Here is a 22,037-nt window from a genome sequence, read left to right as displayed (position 1 = left end):
ACTAAAACTGAAATATATCCTTCTAGGTATCTCACCGTTCCAGAAAGAGAAACATGTACAGCAACCCACATAAAACTAGAACTCACAACTCTTACTCTTTTACTGTAACACTACAGCATGTTATCACAGCTTTGCAAATGCTTCTTCCAATGAAGACATGCTATACGGTTCAACAGATTCCATTTTTAGCAACCAACAGAGAGGGGAACATTCACTTCTCTAATGTGGCAGCCAAACTAAAAACATGTTCTTAACAATCCCCAATTTTTTTGCAAGTGTAAGCTGTACACAAATCCTCACAATATGCAAAACAAATACGTGACAAGAAACACTAAAAAACTGTAAGCAAAGAAGACATGGAAAGTATTCAGTTACGCAATCTACCAAACATAAGGGAATAAAACAAATTATTATATATTGAAGACGACAATGCAAATTCAACATCAGTACTGAAGAGCAGAGGAAAGCCCCCTTGGTGGAATGCAAGCACCAGTGCCACTGCTCTGACACAGCCAGCCTTCCCACACAACAGCAAGAACAAACAAATGACCATCAATGCTGCATTATATCCCATACCTTGGTAAAACAAGCACATCTCCCATCTCAGTAACCCAGTAACATAAGTTAAGCAAGCCCAATCACTAATCAAACAATCCTAACTTCACTAAGACACTTGAAAGGTTCCTTAAGATTTCATGTTAAAACGCAACTGACTTCAACTAAAGATTATCACAGGAGACAGAAGAGCTGTGCTCTTCCCCTTCACTAAGGCTCACTATTTTTATGCCTTACCTCTTTGTTTTGCAGGCTGATGCTCCTCCTCCTCAGTGGGTTCTGAAGGGTCATAATAATCACTGCCATAACGAAATCCCACTGCATTATAGGTACCATCTTCAGCCAAAGCTTCGCTCAGTCTTTTATATTCCTCCTCTTGAACAAAAACACAATTATCAATTAATACAACATATTTAAAAGCTTACATCATAAAAAAATAAAATAAAATAAAAGGTAATGACTCTTACTTAAGTTTTCAGATGAGACGTTTTCACCTAATCAATTTAACTTTCATTAAAAATTAAATAGAGAAAGGCAGCACGTACGTATGCTGACTACTGATATCTCCCTGAAGAGACAAAGGCTGCTGGTTAAGACACTCTAACGCAATTATGCAGACAAGAACAATGGCTTTCAGTTATATGACACTGGAAAAGAAGCAGGATGTGTTTATTTTATTCTTTTTGGGGGGAGGGGTTGAAATCCCAGTGCCCTCAGAATCAGGGCAATTTCTGTGTGGATCTATATTTAAACTATCCTGTGGTCCTCTCACATACGCAAAGACTCCCGTTTTTCGAATCCACTGGATACTGTCAAGATAACATCAGAAAAAAGAGAGTATAAAATAAGTAGGAGTTAATTTAATTTCATAATTATTTATTTAAACATGTGCTAACTAAGGAAGTTTCCTTGAGCAATACCTTGCCTCGCCTCCTCCTCAAGCAAGTCCGTATGCAAGGCTAAATACCTCTCTTCATCACAGAGGGCCTCTATTCTAGCTTCCTCTTCAGATAACTGATAATCTCTGTTCCACGTAGAATATTCAGCATCATACTCAGAAAGGTCATGCAGGTGACCGCGCCCATCATACCTGCAGGACGAAAAAGCTGGTCAATGCAAAGAACTTAGGGCTTGAGTTCATGTGACTACTTAAATACTTACCCATTAAAAGTGAAAAAAAAAAAAAAAACAACAACAAAAAAAGCACTTTTATGTTAAAGCATATTTCCTTTTAGAATTTACATTTAATTTTGCTTATCATTTGTCACCAACTACTGAAAATTTGTTTAATAGTCTAAATTCCTCTCAAAGAAACTAAAAAATTATTACAATTAAAGGCAAAGCTATCCTTTAATAGTTAAGCGGGATCCATTTCCTTAACAGCTCTTACCGTACGTGGTTCAACCAACCAATCAACGTCACTTGCAAAATATCGTTTTCTGGAAAGTCAAATAGCTTACATTCACACAAACCCGAATACATAAATACCTATCCGTAAGAACCAAACGGTCGAAATTTCCTCGCTTCTTTCTGCTAGTCCCGAACTCTCAGGAGATATCTTCACCATAGAAACTTGCGTCCATTGGAGGTAAAATCATGGCTAGGCTCGGCCCCTAGCCATTTGGCTGAGGAAATAAGTTCTGGGTTATGTGATAGAGAGACACACATACATAGGAACAGTAACATATACATGCAATTTAAGGAGGTTCACCGTAAAAACGGCAAAGATCAATGATGTACACTTCCTTTCTACTACGCAGAAATAATTTTATTTGCAGGAAAAGCATTGCATTGGGATAAGGTGTGTGCATCATAAAAGAAACTGATTGAAAAGTGTCAGTAAAGTCCACTCCGCTGAGGTGTCTTCCCACACACAACTCTTGACTTGTGCCAACTTGCTAGACCAAAAACAAAGAAAGTAAATATTCTAATAGCAAAAAGTTAATGAAACATGTAGGTCTGGTTAATCAAGCTCTGTTAGAGAACCTTCAACTCATGTCTTCCCACAGCAACGTGCTTTTCTCAAAATGGTGAAAATGAAGACTTCCTGCTGCTGGAGATAAAAAGAATCTAAGCTTCTAAAGGAGTCTATAGGATTAGTAAATGCAAGCTTCCTTAACTTAAGCATGTATGTTAATTTTTGGGGTATTGTATGTATGTACGTACATGCACATACTTATTTTTGCTCCCAACAATTTCTGTGACTACCACAAACTGGGTTACTGCTGTATATAACCACAAAATGGCCTCTACCACAGAAGTGAGCTGCTGTATTGTAACACTTCTCATGTAAATAAGAAGTGCAACATAATATCAATATACAATTGTTCTTTTCACATATTCACATTTACTCAAATTTAACACATAAACTTCAACCATAAGAATCCAACATTGCACCAAGGTTGTTTCTTTTTTCTCCACTCTTGAGGATTGTTTTCAAGATAATTGCATTGTCTTGAGTTGCATTAAATTGAAACAAGAAAAATCATGCTTAGCATTAAATCAACGATGAAATTGAGGGAACAAATATGCAGAGTATGCCATGTGATCCTTTTCAAGCCAAAATCCTGCCATCTTTCCCAGTGAGGTGGTCAGGCTCAGACATAACTCTTCTTAAATTGTATTGAACTGTACTTTTAGAGCTCCACTCATGTATACCCAACTTGACTTCTAATTTTTTTTCTCCAGGTAAATGCTCAGAAAATTTATCTGAATAAACTGTTTCTAAATCCCACTCTGCACCGCTGATATTGCTAAGAAACCAGAACAAAACTCAAACCACCAGATTCTGATACACTCTCTAGCCATGGTACTCTCTGGTACCTATTCCTCAACAACCTAAAAAGCCACCTACAACATAAAATTTGAAAAGCAAGCGCCCCAAACCAGGGCCATTCTGGTTGATACCGTGATTCACACATGGCACAAGGAAAATGCAATCAGACAAAGAATTGCTCTTGGGGTACTCCATCAACAGCTTGTAGTCAAGATTATACAGAAATAAATCTCATTTTCTGCAAGGTGGGTAGACATCTTTTCACTTCCCACACTGCACCCTGCTTGCTAAGAGAATGCATAACGCTCCTAATAAAAGCTCCCATGTTCTCTTGGTTTTCAAGTGAGAAAAGATGTCTGTGGTTTGCATGGAAAACAGATCATTCCCCCCTTCCACTGCGCAAACTCAGACCGAGCAAGTGGAGGAGGAAGACCCCGCATAATGGTGTCAAAAAGAAGGGAACTTCCCAACACTGCCAGAGAGGGGAACCCCAAGTTCCCATTGCCGAGGACAGCAGCGTTCCACACACAGCACTGGAAGCAGCCTAGCAAGAGGCGCGGCCCTCCAACGCTGCCAATGAAGATCCCCACACATCTGGCAGCGAGCCCTCCGCTCATCCCCCGCCCTCACTTGCCCACAGCACAAGGGGAGGCACAGAAAGAGGCTATAACAGGAGATCTCGCAGCACAGTCTAGGGGTTGTGTTACACCGACCTATCGATCATGATCTTGGGGTCTCCCATCCAAGGAATAAGGTGTCGCCCCTGCTCCTGGTACTGAGCCTTCTCATCATCTCGAAACAGCTTGCAGGCATAGCCGAACACCAGCAGCTCCACACGGCTATTCCCACCTCCACCTCCTCCTCCTCCTCCACCTCCTCCGGGGGGCCCGGGAGCCGCTCCCCCGCCTGACAACAACATGAGGGGCGGCGGGCCTGCCTCTTCTGCGATCCGTCGAAAGCCCCCGACCCCTCCGTATATCGGCGGAGGGCGCGACGAGGAGGAAGAAACTCGCAGTAACAATGACTGTCCGAGCTGCGAGTCCCCCAGGAGGCCGGGCCCGCGCTAAACTCCACAGCTCCAGGACAGCACAGTCGCCATCACCCGAAACAAAATGGCGAGCCTTCCGCTTCCGCTGGCTGGGCACAGAACTGCCTGGTTTCCGGCACTCGATAGATTCGCCTCAAATTTCTGGGACTCCAGCGAGAAATTAAGCGAGCGTGCAGCGTGGACGGACTCCGTGCTGCCAACGGCCGCGGTGCGGGTAGTTCGAGGCGGCGTGACCAGAACGGTCGGTTGTCTAGAGAGGATTCTAACGTCAAGGGCGTGGCGAAAGTGCAGAGTGGGGGTGGGAGCTCGGGCCTGCTTGAGGCGCCTTTCGCGTGTGCGTCAGGCAAAGCGCTGAGGCCGTGCGGGGCGGTGCGCTGTGCTGAGGGAGGGGGCGCGGGCTCGCGGGCTCGCGGGCGGGAGCTGAGCAGGAGGAGCGGCGCGGTGCGGCGCGGCCAGGGCGTGCGGCTGTGGGGAATTGCAGCCCGTCGGGTTTGCTCACAGTCGGGGCATAGCAACCCCGGAACCGGAATGGAGGAGGATAGCTGCGCTGAAGATTTTTTCCAACAATTGAAAAACTACACTTCTGCTAAAAGCACGTAGTCCGGGACAGAATTTTCAGTAGTGTTTACCTCAGCGTGATGACTTTCTTCACCTCAGTAAAGCAGAGCTCTTCAAGAATTCGCTGTGAGGAAATGATTTGTCTGTGTTGTAATAAACGTTGTAATTAAGCGCATCATGTTTCCCACTCTGAAATGGGGTTGGTCCATAGCCTTTGTTAACAACAATTCTGGACACACATGTTTTTTCTTTCTTCCTTTTTTTTTTTTTTTCTTTCTTAATCCTGTACAAAGAGTAGTGACATCACTGCATGGAAGGGAAGACATAAAGCAGGCTGAGAAAAGCAGTGCCTGGACACTGGGAAGCAAATGTGCAGCTTGTGTCAGCATCAAGAAATACTGCTACCGTGTGCCTGTATTGAAGAAATTAAAGCTTTCTTTGGACAGTTATTTGTTTCAGTAGTGGCCAAGCAATTGAAAACAGAATCCATTGGGATTCTACCATATCTCTGACACTGAATTGCAACGTTGAAGTAAACTTCATAATACTTCTTATAGGTAATTGTGATGTAATGCACCTGCAGTTCCACGTCCAATAAATGATTAAAAAGTGAAATTCCTGAAGTTTACAAATTTGTAAATCCCTAGGAACAAACTTCATGATGAATATTGGAAGTTTTGGTAACTATCTGATGGCTTCACAGCCCTCAGTGAGGAAATCTGTTAAAGATCTATTGTTTTAAAGAAGAGAGAAGTTATTATTGTGTTCCTCTTTGAAAATATGAATACCAAGGAGATGCATGGGAACAGGCTTGAACATCACTTCACAATGTGCCCTTGGGAAAACTTGTAGTAAAAAAAAAAAGAGAGAAAACATCAGAAGTCAAAGGACAAACAATAGACTGTTTACGAGAGGGTGTATGAAAATAATTTAATATTGATATGTGGTGATGTTTTCATTACTTCCTTAAGTCTGGTAATGCAAGTGTCTCAGCATAAAGATAATACAGCACCAAAATGGCTCTGAGCAGTTGAAGTGATCTTCTAATAAGTGAACTTCAGAATATTTTACCAGGATATCAGCATTTGAGATGAGCGTGCGAGCTGTGCGTGAGTCAGATGAAGGACAAACATGGAAATCTTAGTTACAAAGAATGCAATTACAGAAAGATGGAGGGAATATTCTAATGAGTTCTTTAATGTTAAAATGGATAAAGGCGAACAAACAGCGAATTTCCAGTCAGCTGAGCTTTTTGTAGAAGAATCAAGAGGCAATCAGAACACCCAGGAACAATACGGCGCCAGGTGCTGACAATGTTTCCACTGAATTATTAAGAACGGGAGGGGATATGCTAACTCCAAGACTATAAAAGCTAATGTGTGTTTATTTGGTGATGTGAAAATAATGTAGAGAAATGGGTAAGAGCAAGTGTGTGTCTGTTTTTGAAAGAGGATAAAGTGAGACCTAAGGGCTCTAGCATCATCTCACTGTTCATTACAGCAAGTGATTCTAGGCTATTTGTTCACATGTAGTTAGCCTGCTCAAGGAACAGGCGTGTACAGCACAATGATTACTTTCAAATTGTAAAGTACTCAAGGAAAAATGTAGGAACATGAGCAAACTACATTTAGAGATCTTAGTTTAAGAAAGCACATGATGGTACATTTGCACTGTAACAAAAATATCTGTAATAGATTTATTTTTAAAGTGTAAGTAAACCTCCCCATTTTTATTTTTTATTCTAATATATGTCATCATCATAGTCGGAAAGGAAACTTGGTGCTAGTTGTAGGGTATGTTGTGTTTTCTTATTTACTGCATTTAAAGACATTGAACTTTAATACCAGCTAATAAGAAAATACAACCTGAAATGATGGTAGGCTTCTATTTTGAGGTCTTTGTATAGTAGAATGCGTGTATTATTTCATGTAGACACTCAGTTCTAGCTCAACTGGCTGGGAGAAAGAGCAGCTATCTGTAACAAATGTAAATATGAATCTTTCTCCCTCTTGGTTTTTCTATTTTTACTCTGTTGGAGGTAGGAAGCCCTTCTTTTTGGAGCTCATACCTATCTTTATTTCCTCCATCACAGAACTGTAGTCATCTAGTATCATGCAGTTTACCTTTAGCTAAAAGTGTAGAAAACCATATTATATCTCAGTTCTGAAGTAGGTTTGAAAGAAAAGTGGGTTGGGCTGATTCTAAAGAAAAATACTGTTTGCCTCACTTTTTGTCCTTCAGCGATATAAAAGAAATTTCAAGTGTACCAAAAGAATGCATCCAGTGTTATTCCAGTCAAACAGGAAAGAAAGAAATCTCAAGTGCTGGAGTTAAGAGACCTCACTGAAAACTAAGCAAAGACAGGGTAAGCAGTTCCAAATAGAAATGTGCTATTTTTTGGCAATGAAGAAGCTGTAATTTGGGGGTGGGGATTTATATAAATTCAAAGAAAGGGATTCAATTCCTTTATTTTGGTTATAGGGAGACAAAACTGCATATGAGAGTGCTACCATAAAAGATCATTGTTGATCAACACACACATACTGTCCTTTGTAGTAAAAATGGAAAGCTTACATATCATTATATCAGTTTTGAGACTGGGGCTCAAAGTAGGTTTGTTATTTTTGTAGAAAATGCTCTACTTAAGCTGCAGCCAAGATGTAAGGTTTCTTGTTTATTACAGAACATGGTGTGAACTCACACTTCTGTCAGATGTCTTTATTCTATCTCAGTGGTATCTTATAATGAAAGAGCTGCTGCGTTCTTTAGGGAAGTATGCATAGAATCAGTGAGCTTTACTTGAACATTAAAATTGTATATAATTAATCTCTTAAAGAAGATATGCTCTAGATTATCATGCCTTTTTAAGCAGATGTTACTGTTACTTCTGCCGTTACTGTAGAATCCCCATGTAAAACATACAGTAATTCCAGTCCATTTTATCACATTTTAAACACAGAATTGCTATGAAACGTGTCTAGGTAAACAACTTAGAGGTATGGCAATGCTGTAGTGTGTAACTGGCCACATTAATGACTGGGAGCAGAGTAACAGAGTAATGGCTGAGGATTTCTGGCTCTTTCTATTACAAGCTTTCTGTAATTCATAGTTTAGTTACTTTATTTCTGGAGAGTTACTTACTACTTATGTAAAGCTTATATTTGCTTGTTTGTATAAAAATATAAGGTTAAATGCTTTCTTCTTTTTGATGCAACCATTATATCTATTGAGGAATAGTGTTTTATATATTTTTTATGTATCCTCTGTTGGGTTCTTTCTTCTGTGTAGGTGCATTTCACAGCTGCCAATTTCTATGACTAATTTATCTGGTTATGATCTTCTGGCCATAGGTCTGCTTTATTGAGGGTGATTGTCAACGGTTTATGGGCTGGTCCGGCCCAGTTCCGTGACCAGCAGGGCGGAGGGATCTGCGGATCCGCGCCTCTGGGAAAGGGGAAGCAGGGGACCCCAAAATACTTGAAAACAACAGCACTGATCTGAGGTGGAACAAATGATTTTACTAAATATAGTATTAGTAAAATACAATGAGAGAGAGAGAGAGAGAGAGAGAGTCTGTTTGAATTGTATAGACCTCACCACAATGCTGGGGTGAGAAGTGCAGTCCAGTTGAGAGACTGAAGTGCAGACGGCGAAGTGCAGATGGCGAAGCGCAGGCAGCGAAGCGCAGATAGCGAAGCGCAGACAGTGAAGAGCAGGCGAAGAAGAAGGATCAGGTGACCTTGCTTGGAGTTATATCCCCTTGCTGACCGCAAAGTCTCCTGGGGAAATGTAGTTCTTCTCCGACAGACGAACATTCGGCAGATATCAAACCCCACCCCCAATGCATTACATGATGTTATGGTGTGGAATACTGATGACCAAAAATCATAAAACCATGACAGTGATTTTAAGAAAAAAGATGCACATAAATATAAACAGAAAATGTTATACTAAAGCAGGAATAAAAGGGAGGGGGAAGGGAGTGGGGAGCATCTGGGAAAATGTGTAACGTTTTTCCCTGAGGTGTTTGCCTTGAAAATGCCCATCAGGTTCTATCAGACACTCCTCGTCACAGGACTGAGCAACATAGCTCAGCTAGTAGGTGCTGTCATTTGGTTGAAGAAATTTCAGTTACTTTCATTTTGATGGACTAGAATTCAATGTGCAGCTGATGACAAAACACAACAAAATTAAATAAACTTGTCCTTTTTTCCCCGTTCCATTTCTTTATTCAAAATCATCTTTGCTGTTGTATCATCAAAGGCATTTTACTACTGTGTGCCTGGAAAGAGTAAATTAAGGTTTATGAGTAGCACTAACAATCAATGCTGAATTTGCTCCTGAATTCTCTTATAGCAGTAGCTCTGTTTTCATGCTGTTTTTTCCCCAGAACGGTGATTTGTGTATGAGACACTGCAGTTAAAATGTGTAACAAACCTTTTCTTTTACTCTCCAAAAGATTTAAAGAGCAAGTTAAATAGTTTTAAAATATATTCAGTTTATAATTAATCAAATTCCTTAGTTTCAGCTTTCATTATATATTTGCTTTTGTTGTTATTGTGGAAGCCCATGGCATAAGTTGTTTGCAAAACATAATATCACTGGAAATTAGCTTGCATTCCATTTTATGTCTTGTGTTCGTGTTGTTTTTTAAAGTAATGTTCCATCTTGCAGATAAAGTAATCAAAATGGACTGCTACTTTCTCGATACCATAGTTATGTTTTAAGAGCAACCTTCAAAGTTGATAGCAGATCTGTCTTACTGCAAGGAGTTTTTATGCTGAATTCTTTATGCAACAAAGCTTCCAACCCTGTGGTACAGTCTGTCCAATTGTATTTAATCTCTTCTTAGCCATTAAGAGGAATCCTCTCTTCTTTTCAGAAGGTCATAGCTGAGTAAGTTTATTGCATGTGGAAAATAGGCTTATTTTTCCTGTGAGGAGCACCATTTGTTGTGGTGCAATAGCGTTCCTAACCAAACCTTGGCAACTGTTCATCTGCTGCTTGAAGAGAACCACGCTTCATACATGAGGAAATGAAAGCTGTCTGATTTTTATTTTTTACTTTACACTGTTAGATTATACATATGTCAGAAGATCCAAGTCTGCCTCGTGTAAGCTTGGGTTATAACCACTACTATTTATTTATAATAGCACACTTAAAGAACTGAAGACATTCATTAGCTTTAATGGATTGTGAGGCTGTATTTATTACTAGTAACAACAAGGGAATACAGATTACAAATAGCTGTCATTTCATATTATCAAATGAATGTAGAAGCTAGTTACTTGCAAAGTTTGTGGTTCTGCAAATTCTTCTTTTTGCAAATGAAATGAATGTTACTCTTAAGGTGCCACTGCTTTTTGAGCCTTCTCTCTTAAATGATGCTGTGTGCTTTAGAAAAAATCAATGCTGCATTCCAGTGTGGACATAATTACTAAAGATTTGGGCCTGGTAGACCACTATTCATTCCTAGAGAAAAAAAGATAAGGAAGCAGCAGTTTGTATTGCTCATTAGCTTTAATGGACTTTGATCTTCTGTTCTGTGGATTATTTTTCATTTTATTTGCACCTAATTTTAAAATATTTTCCCAAAATCCTATCATTGACTGTAACCTGATAAAAAGTTTCATAGGTGGGAGTGTGAAAGCAGTTGCTGATGATGCATTAATCAGTGCCAGATGGCACAGTCGGATAACATGCTGCAACTGTTGTCTGCATCCTGAAGTTGTCTATTGAGCAAAGAAGACCTTTAGCTGCACTGTCTTCTTTCTGTAAGGCTGTATGATTCAGAGAGATATCAAATGAGAAGGCTGAAGGGCCTTCATATTGTTATTGCCTGTTCAAGTAATCAGACCTTTTTTGTCTCTCCAATGCTTCAAGTTTTCTTGGATGAAAACTCCTTAGGTTTTTCTTTCAGTGTTAAATATTTAGCTTCCAAGTGTCTCAGCAGTGTCAAAAGTTTCATGCTCAACAGGTGGTGGTTTCAGAGTATTGTATGCACTGCGCCTTCAGATCAGTCTGTGTTAAACTATATGTAATTTGCCACTTTATTCATGTGCTTTTTTTCTCTAGTGCGATTTGTCATCATCCATAGCACACAACTATTGCCTTTCTCATTCACACTTTGGGATCAAGTGGTGAACACAGGAGGCCATTGGAGCTGTCAGACCTTGGTGCTGGATCTGCTGTGTATAAACTGCCAGCGTTTCCATGGTGCAGTAACAAAAAAGCTCAGTGCAGCTGTTTGTTGAAGTGTGCCTAAATGCTTTATCCTCTGCTGTTTGATTGAGGTAACATCTATTTCTGAAAATGGATGAAGATGGAGAAGATAGCTGTACTTTCAGGCATGCACTTGTACCCAGTGATTTGTAGGGGGTGTGGAACTAGGTGATCTTTAAAGTCCCTTCCAACCTAACTATTCTATGATTTATTTCAAATACTTCAATCTGCAAAAAACGTTAATAAATCTTAGAGTAATAAATTCTGATATAGAATGCCTCTTTCATCACCTAATCATCGTTTTCTACTCAGAAATATCTCAGCACTGAGTTCAAAGTGGTGCCTGTCCTGCTGTCTTCCTCCATTGGTGTTGCTTTCCACAGCTTCTTTCTGCTGTTTTTAATTACTGCTTTTCATAATGTATAATTCTGTGTGTAAGTCTCAAAGCATTATTGCTCTGAGTGGAAAAAAACTGAGCTACCACATCTGGAAAAAAACCAGTCCAGGTTCTCTTGATGCTTCTGAAAGATGCCCCTCTGCCCAATGCAATGGTTATGGTTTTCTTAACTTGAAAGTCTGAACTGCTGAAGGCATTGCAGTCAATATGACTTACCTGTACTGGAGAAGCAAAAACAGATGCTTCATCGTGCTGAGTAAGTTAGTAGAATCTGCTATGGTTACCACAGGCACGCAGACAGGATGCATTTGCTATCTCCAAACTGTGTGTAATTTTAGCATCTAGGGAATGTATGCATAAGAAGAAGTCAGTATTGATCAGCATGATAAGTTGAAGTCTCAGTGTACAAGCAGTCCAAGTCTTAAGTCATTTTTCTTATTTTGCTAGGCATCATAATACAGGAGAACTTCAGAGGGAGACTGCAGCCTAGCATCTGCATCTGTGCAGCCCAAACGATCTGTGTATCAGCACTGCTGCCCAGGCAGGTTGTGCCTGTGCTTGTCCAGCTGTAAGATGAGACTTTTAGTAAAGTTTTTTTCATGGCTTTTTAGTGTTTGCAATCCTAAATCTTTATTTATTCACATTCTGAATGTGAATATGTGTGTACCCAAGGCAGTCAATCTCATCTCAGAATTATTCAGTTACCCTGTGATTCTGGTTCTTTAATAACCTGATGTGTCAAAGAAGAACTTTAAAAGAAATAGGTGTGTTGAAGGTCAATCAGTGTTAACTTCTTCAGTAAGCCCAAGGGTTTCCACTGCTAGAGACCTGAGGCAGAAGGACTCGATAATTAGCTCTGTATCACTTCTGTTCTGATCTGCATAAACTTGTTCATATCTTACCTTGTTAAATAGGTGTCAGAGTGAAGGAGAGCACACCTAAATGTTGTTAACACAGAAAGGAAATAAATGCTGCTCAGCAGTTGCTCATTCCAGAAGTTCCTTCCAGTAAAAGTCATTTATATTCAGTACCTTAGTGGTTTCTGGTTAAGAACTTACGGGTTTGAAATATTGGATCAGACAGCTGGTTCGTGTTTCAAAGGGAAATAAAGCAATAACATAATGTAGGTTCTTGATGTGTCTTGGGAAATAAAATTAATGTCTTAGAGATCTAATTTATGGCACATGCAGCAGTATTTTGGTAATGGGCACTCAAGTTAAGATGGACAACAATAACATGCAAACTGAAATGAGAATGTTAATTATGCATGTTAGTATATTGTAAAACTCTTTAACTCTTTGATAAAACCAAGTAAATAAATAGAATCAGCCACACAGATCCCTAAAGTCTGGAATAATGAAACTCTTCTTCATGTCCTGGGTTGCTATTTCACAGAAAACCTCTAATTTTCCAGGATGCTTTAATGTTGATTTTTGAAAGCTTTATACAGTTTCTATATAATCAGTTTCTGGAAAGAAAAGCATCTTCAGAAAATAGTAACAAATAAGAAGTTCTGAAAGACATAGAATATCCAGCCCAAGGATTTGGCTGAAGCCTCGAGTAACTTTGTCAGACCTCATAGTCACTGTTTCAGGCAGGAGGTTGAACTGATGACCTCCTGAAGTCTCTTCTGATCTGAATTATCCTGTGAATCCACACGTCTCTTCCACTGACACATACGTGGTGTGAAGAATACAGGATCCCATTAATTTCAAGTAGGTCTCCTGGGCGTGCAGGTAGCAAGGAGTAGAGAGTGGGAACTATGCTGCTATAAAACCAAAATGAGCCGTAGGGATTTTATTTGCTTTTGAAGTTTTCCTCTGTAGCTGGAGAGTTTCACTTGTTCACCAGCATTTTGACTGAGGTTACATTTTTCTTTATTATCAAGGCTGAAATAAAAAACATGCAATGCAGGAAGCTAGCATTGCTGAAGGGTCCTCATTTTTTTCCCCTTCTTTTCAGAGCAGTTATTCTTTCCCTGTTGCATTTCCTGGGAACTCACTGTTGCCAGCAGGTGAGATGACAAGCTTCAAGATTAGCATTTCATTGAGCAACGTGGACAGTAGTACAGCTACATGAATCACTTTTCTGCACTTCTGCCAAGATGCCGATCAATGAAAAGCTCTTAATGTTAAATAGCATATTTGGGTGTGTAACCCCCATACAGATGAGAGAGTGTGATTTTCTTGCTAGCAACAGGGGAACGAAGAGTGCTTACTTTCTTAAATTTCTGCTCTTGTTTTGTGACCCAAGAGTGGATTTAAAGGGCCTTTAAATGGAGTACCAGAGGAAGGCTATCAAGGATTACACCATATTAATAACTGGTTGTGTTTTACTTAGGAATATTGATCATTGGATTTCTGTGTGCAGAAACCAGTGAAGGGACCGAGTTTGAGCTGCGAAGCTGAGTGAACATCAGCCAGCTTTGATCACTGAGCTGAGTGGTTGAGGTACAAACCAGGCATTGAACTATAGCAGTGAAAACTTTGTGCGGAATGCAGACGTTAAGCTGAAGATGTAGAATGTATTTTCTTTTAAAACACAGAGGCTAAAATTGAAAGCTTTTGTGGGAGATCTTTGACAGCAGAACAAATGTCTCAAACATAGGAAAATATCAGTTCGTGTAAAGAGGACATCAGGATTAGAAAAACTGGAACAGGACAGCAGACTAAACTGGAAGGCTTTCCTCCACAACAGAGGAAAACCTTAAGAAAAAGCTGCTGTCAGACCTAGCAACTTCTGAGCAAATCTGAAGGAACCTAAATTTACTGTGCTCAAAAAATTACGTGATTTATTAGAGACAGAATGGGATCATCTTTATATTGTGACAGAGCAAAGACACTCTGCTTTTTTTGGTTGTTTCGTATCTGGGTGATTCCTGACAACCTGCTGTCTTGATAACATTTGTTTCTGGGTCATTCTACATTAATTAATTATTGAACTAATTGTATTCACAAAGGGTCAGTATGGTTTGGAATATGTTCTAGCAATGGAGTAGTTTGTGGTGTTAGTCTTCATGGCTTCACTCACAAAGCAGACTTTGACTGTATTCTTCATGGACAGCATTGAACATAAGCAACCAAGCACATAGAGAGCAATAGAAATGGGAAGTGAACAATTTTGAAGTAGAAAAAACTCTTGATATGGTGTTCAGTGGAGACACTGGAAACCAAGGCTTAGCTTTGCCTGGCTCTGAACAGGAGGTGAAATGCCCTTCAGAAAGCACTTTACCCCTTGGGCATTTGCTAGCCTGGTGCGATGTGCCCGCTTTTCACTCTTTTTTTTTTTTTCAGTGTAAAGAGGGAAACTGTTACAGTAAAACTCACATGTAAAGTAGTATTTCAAAACCTACATTTCACAGAACTAATACTTTTCAACCAAGGAATCTGAAGTTTTAGGCTGTGTGCAATTAGCACTATCTAGAGATCTTCACATTATGCCAGTTGTCCATACCACACTTTCTGACCTTCAAAAGAAAGAGCTGGCTTGCAATCTGCCCTGCAAACGTTAGCAAAAAACTTAATGCTTAGAGAAAATTCTCCACTTCTCCATTTCTCCTTGGTTTGGCAACTTGGAGCAACTTACAAGGGAGGATTTTAGCTGATCATTCACCTTTGGGGAGAAGAAATCCATAAGTGAATCATTTGTTCCTGCCTAATTAGCGCTGGATGTTTGGGGGGAAAAAAATCAAACAAACTGTGCTTATAAAAAGCTCATACTTCCAGCCACATCAAATATACCTGCTTGGAGCACGTCCATGTTTTTTCCTTGTAGTTTTACTGCACACTAACTGCAGTACATTTGAAGAGGGCAAACTATTTTATAAATGCAAGAAGCAAATCTCATTTTGTTCTCAAATGCACAGTTGTCTGCTGAGATACTTTACCTGAGAAACCACTGCGTGCATTTCTGCCAACAGAGGTGACTCAATCTGACCACACAGTCTTCCCATACATGTATGTACTCTGTTGGATTATTTACAGCTGACTTTCTCTTGGGGAGTCTCTGTATTGGCAGGCTCAGGAAGCAACACTTTCCTGTCTCTCCACAACAACTTGTTCTCGAAGCAACTTTACCATAGTTCATGTCTTTCTTCTTCTTACTGCTAATATTATTGTTTTTCAAAGGCTTATGCTGAGCAGTTATTTGGAATAACTAAATGTTATAAGACTTCTTTTTTTAACAAAACAAGTCTTAAAGTTCAGGCTGCCGCAACTGTAATGCCAGAAATGACTCTATTCTCCTCTGTGGTAATCTGCTCTAACCACTCCTGAAGACTAGTAAGGTTCATCTGAGACTTGCTGTTCTCACAAGACAAGGAAATGATAATCTTTTCATCCCCTCCAACATCAATTCCACACTGCATCTGATCTTAGGTTTTCTTTAAAACAAACACAAGTCTTACGAGATCCGCAGTACATCTTTCCTTTACTGGATTTTGTATTTGTACCATAAATCCACTACAACCCACTTATCTCCCTGAGAGCATATCTTCCTCAGACATAATGAAGCTCACAATAAATAAAAATACAATTCCCAAATGATGTTGTGTATTCAGCTAGTGAAGTGTGACTTCTTAGTGTGAAGCTGCAGCATGGTGTTTAATTATTTTCTGTGCAATTATTCCGGCATTTTTACCTGGTTTCTTCCTTAGGCAACCATCTCCAATGTTATTGAGGTATTGCTGAGAGAAAGCTGAGTGCAATATGAGTATAAATAACTTCAGACCTGGCCAACCGAAACATAAAAAACCAAAAGTGTTAAATTAGCCTTGCAGCTCTTCTAAGGCTGCCTGAAAATGTATCCCGAAAAATAATTTTCAGCTTCCAAAACTGCCACACTACTGCACTTCAATGTTGAGTGTGGTTCTTTCCACTTCTGCATAATTTTTCATCCTGAATCTTCTTTTTCTACTTTTTTTTTCCTATTTTTTTCTCCCCAAAAACTGTTTTAGAAGTTAAAACTGTGAGGGACATGTGACATGTTTTGGCAACATTATGTGTATAAAGATGTGTTCTTTTGCTTTTAACTTGAGAGCACCAAGCCAAAGAAGGCCAAATGGTGTACTAAATAGTGCAATTAAAGACATATTCAACCTATTGTCTTCTTTGATAATTCCCACACATTAAACCTGACTGCACAAGCCCCTCCGTTGCCTTTGCCTAATGCCAGGGTCAGGAAGGTATTCTGTCCGTTTCAATAGTGGAAGACTCCAGCTTTCAGTTTTCTCACATAATGCCAACCACAATTTTGCACTTCACTTAAAGGACTGTATGTTTTCTCTGCCCAGATCTGTTAGATGGTTTGGTAGGTCTCAAACAAACATGTGGTCCTGTGTAAGTTACTTCATTCCTTGATATATTTTTCATTAATTGTAAATTTAAGGACAAAATTAACTGCAATTTAAAATAAATTAAAATTTGCATAGGAAATATTTTCATGATTATGATTTAATGTATGCATATTGTACAGTCAATTTTCTGCTTAAAAAGTCTTCAAACACCAAGTAAAAGTTTACTCTTGATCTAATTACTTACACTATGCGACGAGGAATAAGAAGTAGCTTATTAGCCAGTTGTGACCTCTTCTGATTTCAGATGAATAAAACTGAATTTCATCTAAGTTTCTCCTTAACATGCTATTTTAGAACCTCTCTGTAAATAAATGCTTGTGTTTGAGAGATATGAAAGCCTTAATTAAAAAGACAGAACCTCTCTTTGACAATGTGTTGTAAAAAGATTCTTTTCGTGAGGAATGCTCCCTTTTATATGCAATATGTGAAAATTAATCTTCCTTGTGCTTCTAAAAGCCTCCTTTTAAGCATCACCTAGCTATGGTCGCATTGGCATTGCTCTGTGTTAGCCGGAGATTCAGCCAAGCTCTGGGAAAGAAATGGGGCCTCCTGCCCCACGAGTGCCTGCTGCTGCCCTCAGCCTGAGAGCTGCCAGTGCTGACTGTTGTGCTCTGCCCACTTCTCCAGGTGGGAATTTGTGGGACAAAATACATTTATTCTACTCTTACCCACCCCTGTTGTTTGTTAATGAAAAAGCGTGGACTTTAAATGTACGAGGGCTGCTCTGAAAGTAAGGTCTCCTATTTTATTATGTTGGTCCATGATGTCAGAGGCGGATGCTAGTGGTATGGAAACAGAGGCTGAACCTTCCCAACAAAATTCCCTCACATTTTGTTGCCATGTGACAGATGGCAGCATATGGGCAGTCTGACAGAATGGTGTCTGAAGTGTGTAGGAAGCAAAGGTGTGCCATTGAATTCCTCCATGTGGAGAAAATAGCATCCACTGACACTTATCAATGCTTGCTGAATGCTTTTGGGGATCAAAGAGTGGATGTAAGCCAGCGAGGAGGTGGGTGGTGCCTTTTGGCATCAGTGACAGTGGGTCACCTCTGCTGCTTCAGATTTTTGTGAGTGCTGCATGCAGGCTCTTGTTCATTGCCAGAAAAATTGCATAGCTAATGGTAATGACTGTGGTGAAAAATATTTTGTAGCTGAGAATTTGCTCCATCAAATTGTGCTCTTTTTACCTGTTGTATTTTCCATGAAAATAAATAAGAGGAGTTGCTTTTGGAGAAACCAACATACAAAAAGGCAGCTTTAAGCAGACAAAAGAATTGAAGGCTTTCTTGAAATTTCTGCCAGCATCTGCCTGAGCAGTAATTGCTGTGAATGTTACCATCCCTATCTTATTTTCCTGCAAGCATGGTTAATTAAAATTTTAGAATCATAATCTGTGAAGATAACTATCGTCTCTAAGCAGGATCTCGTCAATCAAACTCTCCCCAGTGAGTGCCTTTTATCTCCAGTCAGAAGAGGATCTGTTAGGAGGCTGCAGTGAATGCTTCTCAGCACCAGTTGAAACCTTGTTGTTTGGGGAAATTAAAACAAAATTAATTTGTATAATCCCATTTTGGGAAGGGAGGATGGTTTGGAAATGCATATAGCCAAGATTGCAAGTTTAACTGGAAGTGAGCTGAGCTTTTCACTTTTTTATTGAGTGTATTTTTTAAAGAGATTGGAATGTTTCAATTACAATGAGGAAGCATTTTCATGGGGAAAATCTGTTAAGTCCTAAACAGTGTTTTCATAGAAACTGTAAAATGGAAACTAAAGGCAAACATATGCCAATTAAAAAGATCAGAGATATGTTACAACTGCTGAGATTGATCCATAGTTCTCTGCCCCGAAATGTCTTTGAGCTAAGGTTAAATATCTTTCTGGAAGATTAACTTTAGCAAAATATGAGTTAAGCTTTAGTCAGATGTAAGTAATTGCTCTTGGTCTAAGTGTGATACTTTTGCAGACAGCCATGTGGTTCGACCTCCTGGGCAGCTGGCTCAGGACGGAGCACAGCTGCCTCCAGCAGAGCTCGGAGCAGAGCTGCGGAGCTGCAGAGTTCATGTTTGGTATTAGATCTTGGGAAAATGTGAATGGAAGCTGTGGGGGGCCTCAGGAGGATGTTTTGTTTGTGGAAACAGCCAGCCAAAGGGCGTTCCTGGGAGACTGAGCAACCTACATCACACACCATGCAGTAACAGCATTAGTACAGCTACCACGCTAATAGCCTACCGTGACAACATCTTGAACATCATGGGAGATGGGAACATTGCAGCTTCACACTTGTGTAGGCTAATGCACTCTCCTAAACGGGATGCTTCCTCATCAGCTGTTAATGATGACGAGGGAGCACACTGTTCTGGAGACTCCTTTTCCATTTATGAGCAATGGTAATTGAATAGCAGGCATTCAGAAAACACATAAAGAATTCCAACAAATTAATCTGTGAAGCAGAGCATTTGCTCAGCTCTTAACGTCTGCTGTTGTGTTCAGGCTGTACGCATGACTCACCTCTGCAGCAGGGTGTAACCTCTGCTATGCTTCACAGCCTTTGATTTGACTTTCTATCCATAGATCCAACTGTGTCAAATATATTGCTGAGCACTGTTCACCGATGATTTACGGGTCTTCATTCTCTAAGCAGCGCTCAGGAAATCAGCAGCATAAGTGTAATAAAGGATCTTAGGGCGTCCACTGGGGCAAATCAAATGTTTCTCCACTCACATAGAGGAGATAAGCTGCTGTGCCAACACCCTTTGTTTTGCTTTTATAAAAATGTATTCTTGTGCTCTAAACTACTTGTTATTGTCTTCAGTTCTGATAGCACAGAGAAAGTGGCACACTTACCATAAATCAGCGCATGGTGCTGCCTTTGTGTTGAGAGAAATATTGTTTATTAGAACAGCAGTTGGCAGCACTTGCTGGCAACTTTTCTCATCTATTTCGGTGATAGATAGTAGCCGTTGTGCTGCATGCCTAGATGCATCTTTGGTCGCGTGCTGTTTTGTGCTTCATGCAGGATTAATGTATGGTTTGAGACACTTTATGAATGTGTTGTAGTTTGTTACACAAACCTAATTTCACAGAAGCATATTGTCTCTTTTGGGGTTTGTTTCCTCGATTCTACACTACTTGTGGGGATTAAACCCCACAGATCTTTTGTACAGAGAAATCTGATCACACCCTGAAGATATAAAGATGCAAATAGATTGTCTCGAGTAACTTCCACCTACTTACTGTTGGTGATCTACCAACTGCAAGGAGTCAGTTCCATGCGGGATCAAGGCAGGTCTAACCTGAGGAAAGGAGACTTTTGTCGTCATCCTTGTTCAGAAGATGTTCAAGCAGTGCACAAAGAGTACAGCAATACTGATGACTAGCTCCAGATTTTCAGTTCTAGTCCAGTAATTTGAGTGGAGTCCCAGTTTTTTTTTTTAAAACTTGCTGTCCCTCAGAGTGAAGTCAACATAACATAAAGGTTTTGACTTAGGAATTTTGTTATCTTTCCCTAAACTTTAACATATAACACGTGCATTACACTGAGTTGTGTTCTGGAGCTCATGAAGCATTACTGATTTCTTTCACATTGAGGAGGGAGAGAAATGGAATTACATGATTGACATCGTGTGTAAGAATCACAGATTTCTGCAGAAAGCCTGCAGAAATTGTTATCCAGCTGTGAGCTGAAGCTGAGCAATGAAACTTGGATTCTGCTCAACGTTAATTTGTCACAAAAGTGTTTTGCAATCAGGGCTGGTCTGATCCTTGAGTGCAGTGGAAGACTTGTCACAAGCTTGACCACAGGGCTGAACCTGCTTGACTTCTTTCATGTAAGCCTTGGGCTTAGTTATCTGTCGTGTTTCAAACCAGTGTGGTGTCTCAGTGTGTGCCAGTCACATTTCTCACTGGGAAAACCTATGAGTCCAGGGCACCGAGAGGCAGGTTACATAGAGCTGCTTTACCGAGTTAAGAGTCACTTAGTTACAAACAGCAGACTGCCACATTCCCCCGAGTCTTGCCCTAGTAGTTATTAATTGTTGCAGTCATTGTTATCCTTAGTCAGTAAGCCAGGGGTAGGTCTGATGGGATCGCTGGCTGCCTGCTCTATAGGCAGTGCATACTGCAGTGCTGTGAAGAAGCATCGCTACAAGGCTTCAGGTCAAAAGCGATAGATGCTGTACAACCTTCAGCCTAATGGCAGTGAGGTGCCATAAAGCCTATCCTTAGGCATGACAGCAGTAACTATTAAGTGTGGGGCAGACATATCCAATTATTTCCTATTTATTATACTGTCTTAGAGTATTTAACTAAAATAATAAAACTGAACTGACTGTTGATAGCAGTAAGTATTAAAATCTTAAAGGGAAAAAAAAAAAGCACAAAAAAAATACACGAAATAAGTCAAGGATTTTAGTCATTTTAGTTTAAAAAAAAAAAAAAAAAAAAAAAAAAGCTTGTTATTCTTCTACCAGGCAGCTGCCGTGCCTGGTAATTAGGGGAAGAAATGAAAAGCCTTCAGTTCATCTGTGCACTTCATTTTTAATGCAGCAGCAGAGGAGCAGACACACCAGAGCCCGTGAGAGATTTTTGCTTGATCTTTGAAGGGCAGGGGAGTACTGAGCAAGGTGAAGCTACTGCTAATAACAGGCATGAACTTCGCACATCTATGGGAAGCTTGCTTGCTTTCTCTTGAAATTACCCAGTTTTAGGGTGATCCCTTAGCAAATAAATCTAAGAGTTAATCTGCTCACCTTGCTCTCTTTCTTCATTCTGCAGTGTACACGTGTGCATTAGGCATGCTTGATGTTATAGTAAGTTCAAAACTTTCAAACTTCAAATGAGGCTTTTATTTCATTTGAGAATTTGTAGGACTTGGTTTATTAGGGTCTTAGAAGGGGCAGAACAACACCTGATCTCTCTGACTGTACATACAGGCACGTGTACCCCCTCCTTTGGTCTGTTCTAGGAACTTTGTTCTGTTAAGGAACTGTGCAGTCACTTGCATGTCTCAGTGAAAAGGACAGATGATCAGTAGTGGAAGTCAGCAGTCTGATGACTTCACCCAGTTGGGCCATTGCTTTCCTACTTGTCGTGTCTTGTTTTACGTCTACAGCTCAGTGCAGCATGGT

The 22,037-nt window shown here is 40.0% G+C and overlaps 1 protein-coding gene across 5 annotated transcripts in view; it reads right to left on the bottom strand.

Annotated features, from left to right (window-relative positions):
* LOC122176739 (splicing factor SWAP) overlaps positions 1–4,577 on the bottom strand; it is a 39,986-nt gene extending 35,409 nt beyond the window's left edge. The window contains exons 1-3 of one of the 5 annotated variants that reach the window (XM_042865572.1): positions 4,045–4,577; positions 1,476–1,645; positions 793–930 (exon numbers count right to left, since the gene is read on the bottom strand). In XM_042865572.1, coding sequence (XP_042721506.1) covers positions 793–930; positions 1,476–1,645; positions 4,045–4,250 — 514 coding nt within the window. In that variant the 5' untranslated portion in view covers positions 4,251–4,577. Of the gene's footprint in view, positions 1–792; positions 931–1,475 lie in introns of all 5 variants that reach the window. The other 4 variants (XM_042865571.1, XM_042865574.1, XM_042865576.1 and 1 more) reach the window with 4 other exon arrangements.
* Positions 4,578–22,037: the final 17,460 nt, after the last annotated feature.

This window comes from Lagopus leucura, unplaced genomic scaffold (genome assembly GCF_019238085.1).
Source record: "Lagopus leucura isolate 7727_CA_CO unplaced genomic scaffold, USGS_WTPT01 Super-Scaffold_806, whole genome shotgun sequence".
In the NCBI taxonomy this organism is placed as follows: Eukaryota; Metazoa; Chordata; class Aves; order Galliformes; family Phasianidae; genus Lagopus; species Lagopus leucura.
This window is presented reverse-complemented; position numbering and strand designations above follow the sequence as displayed.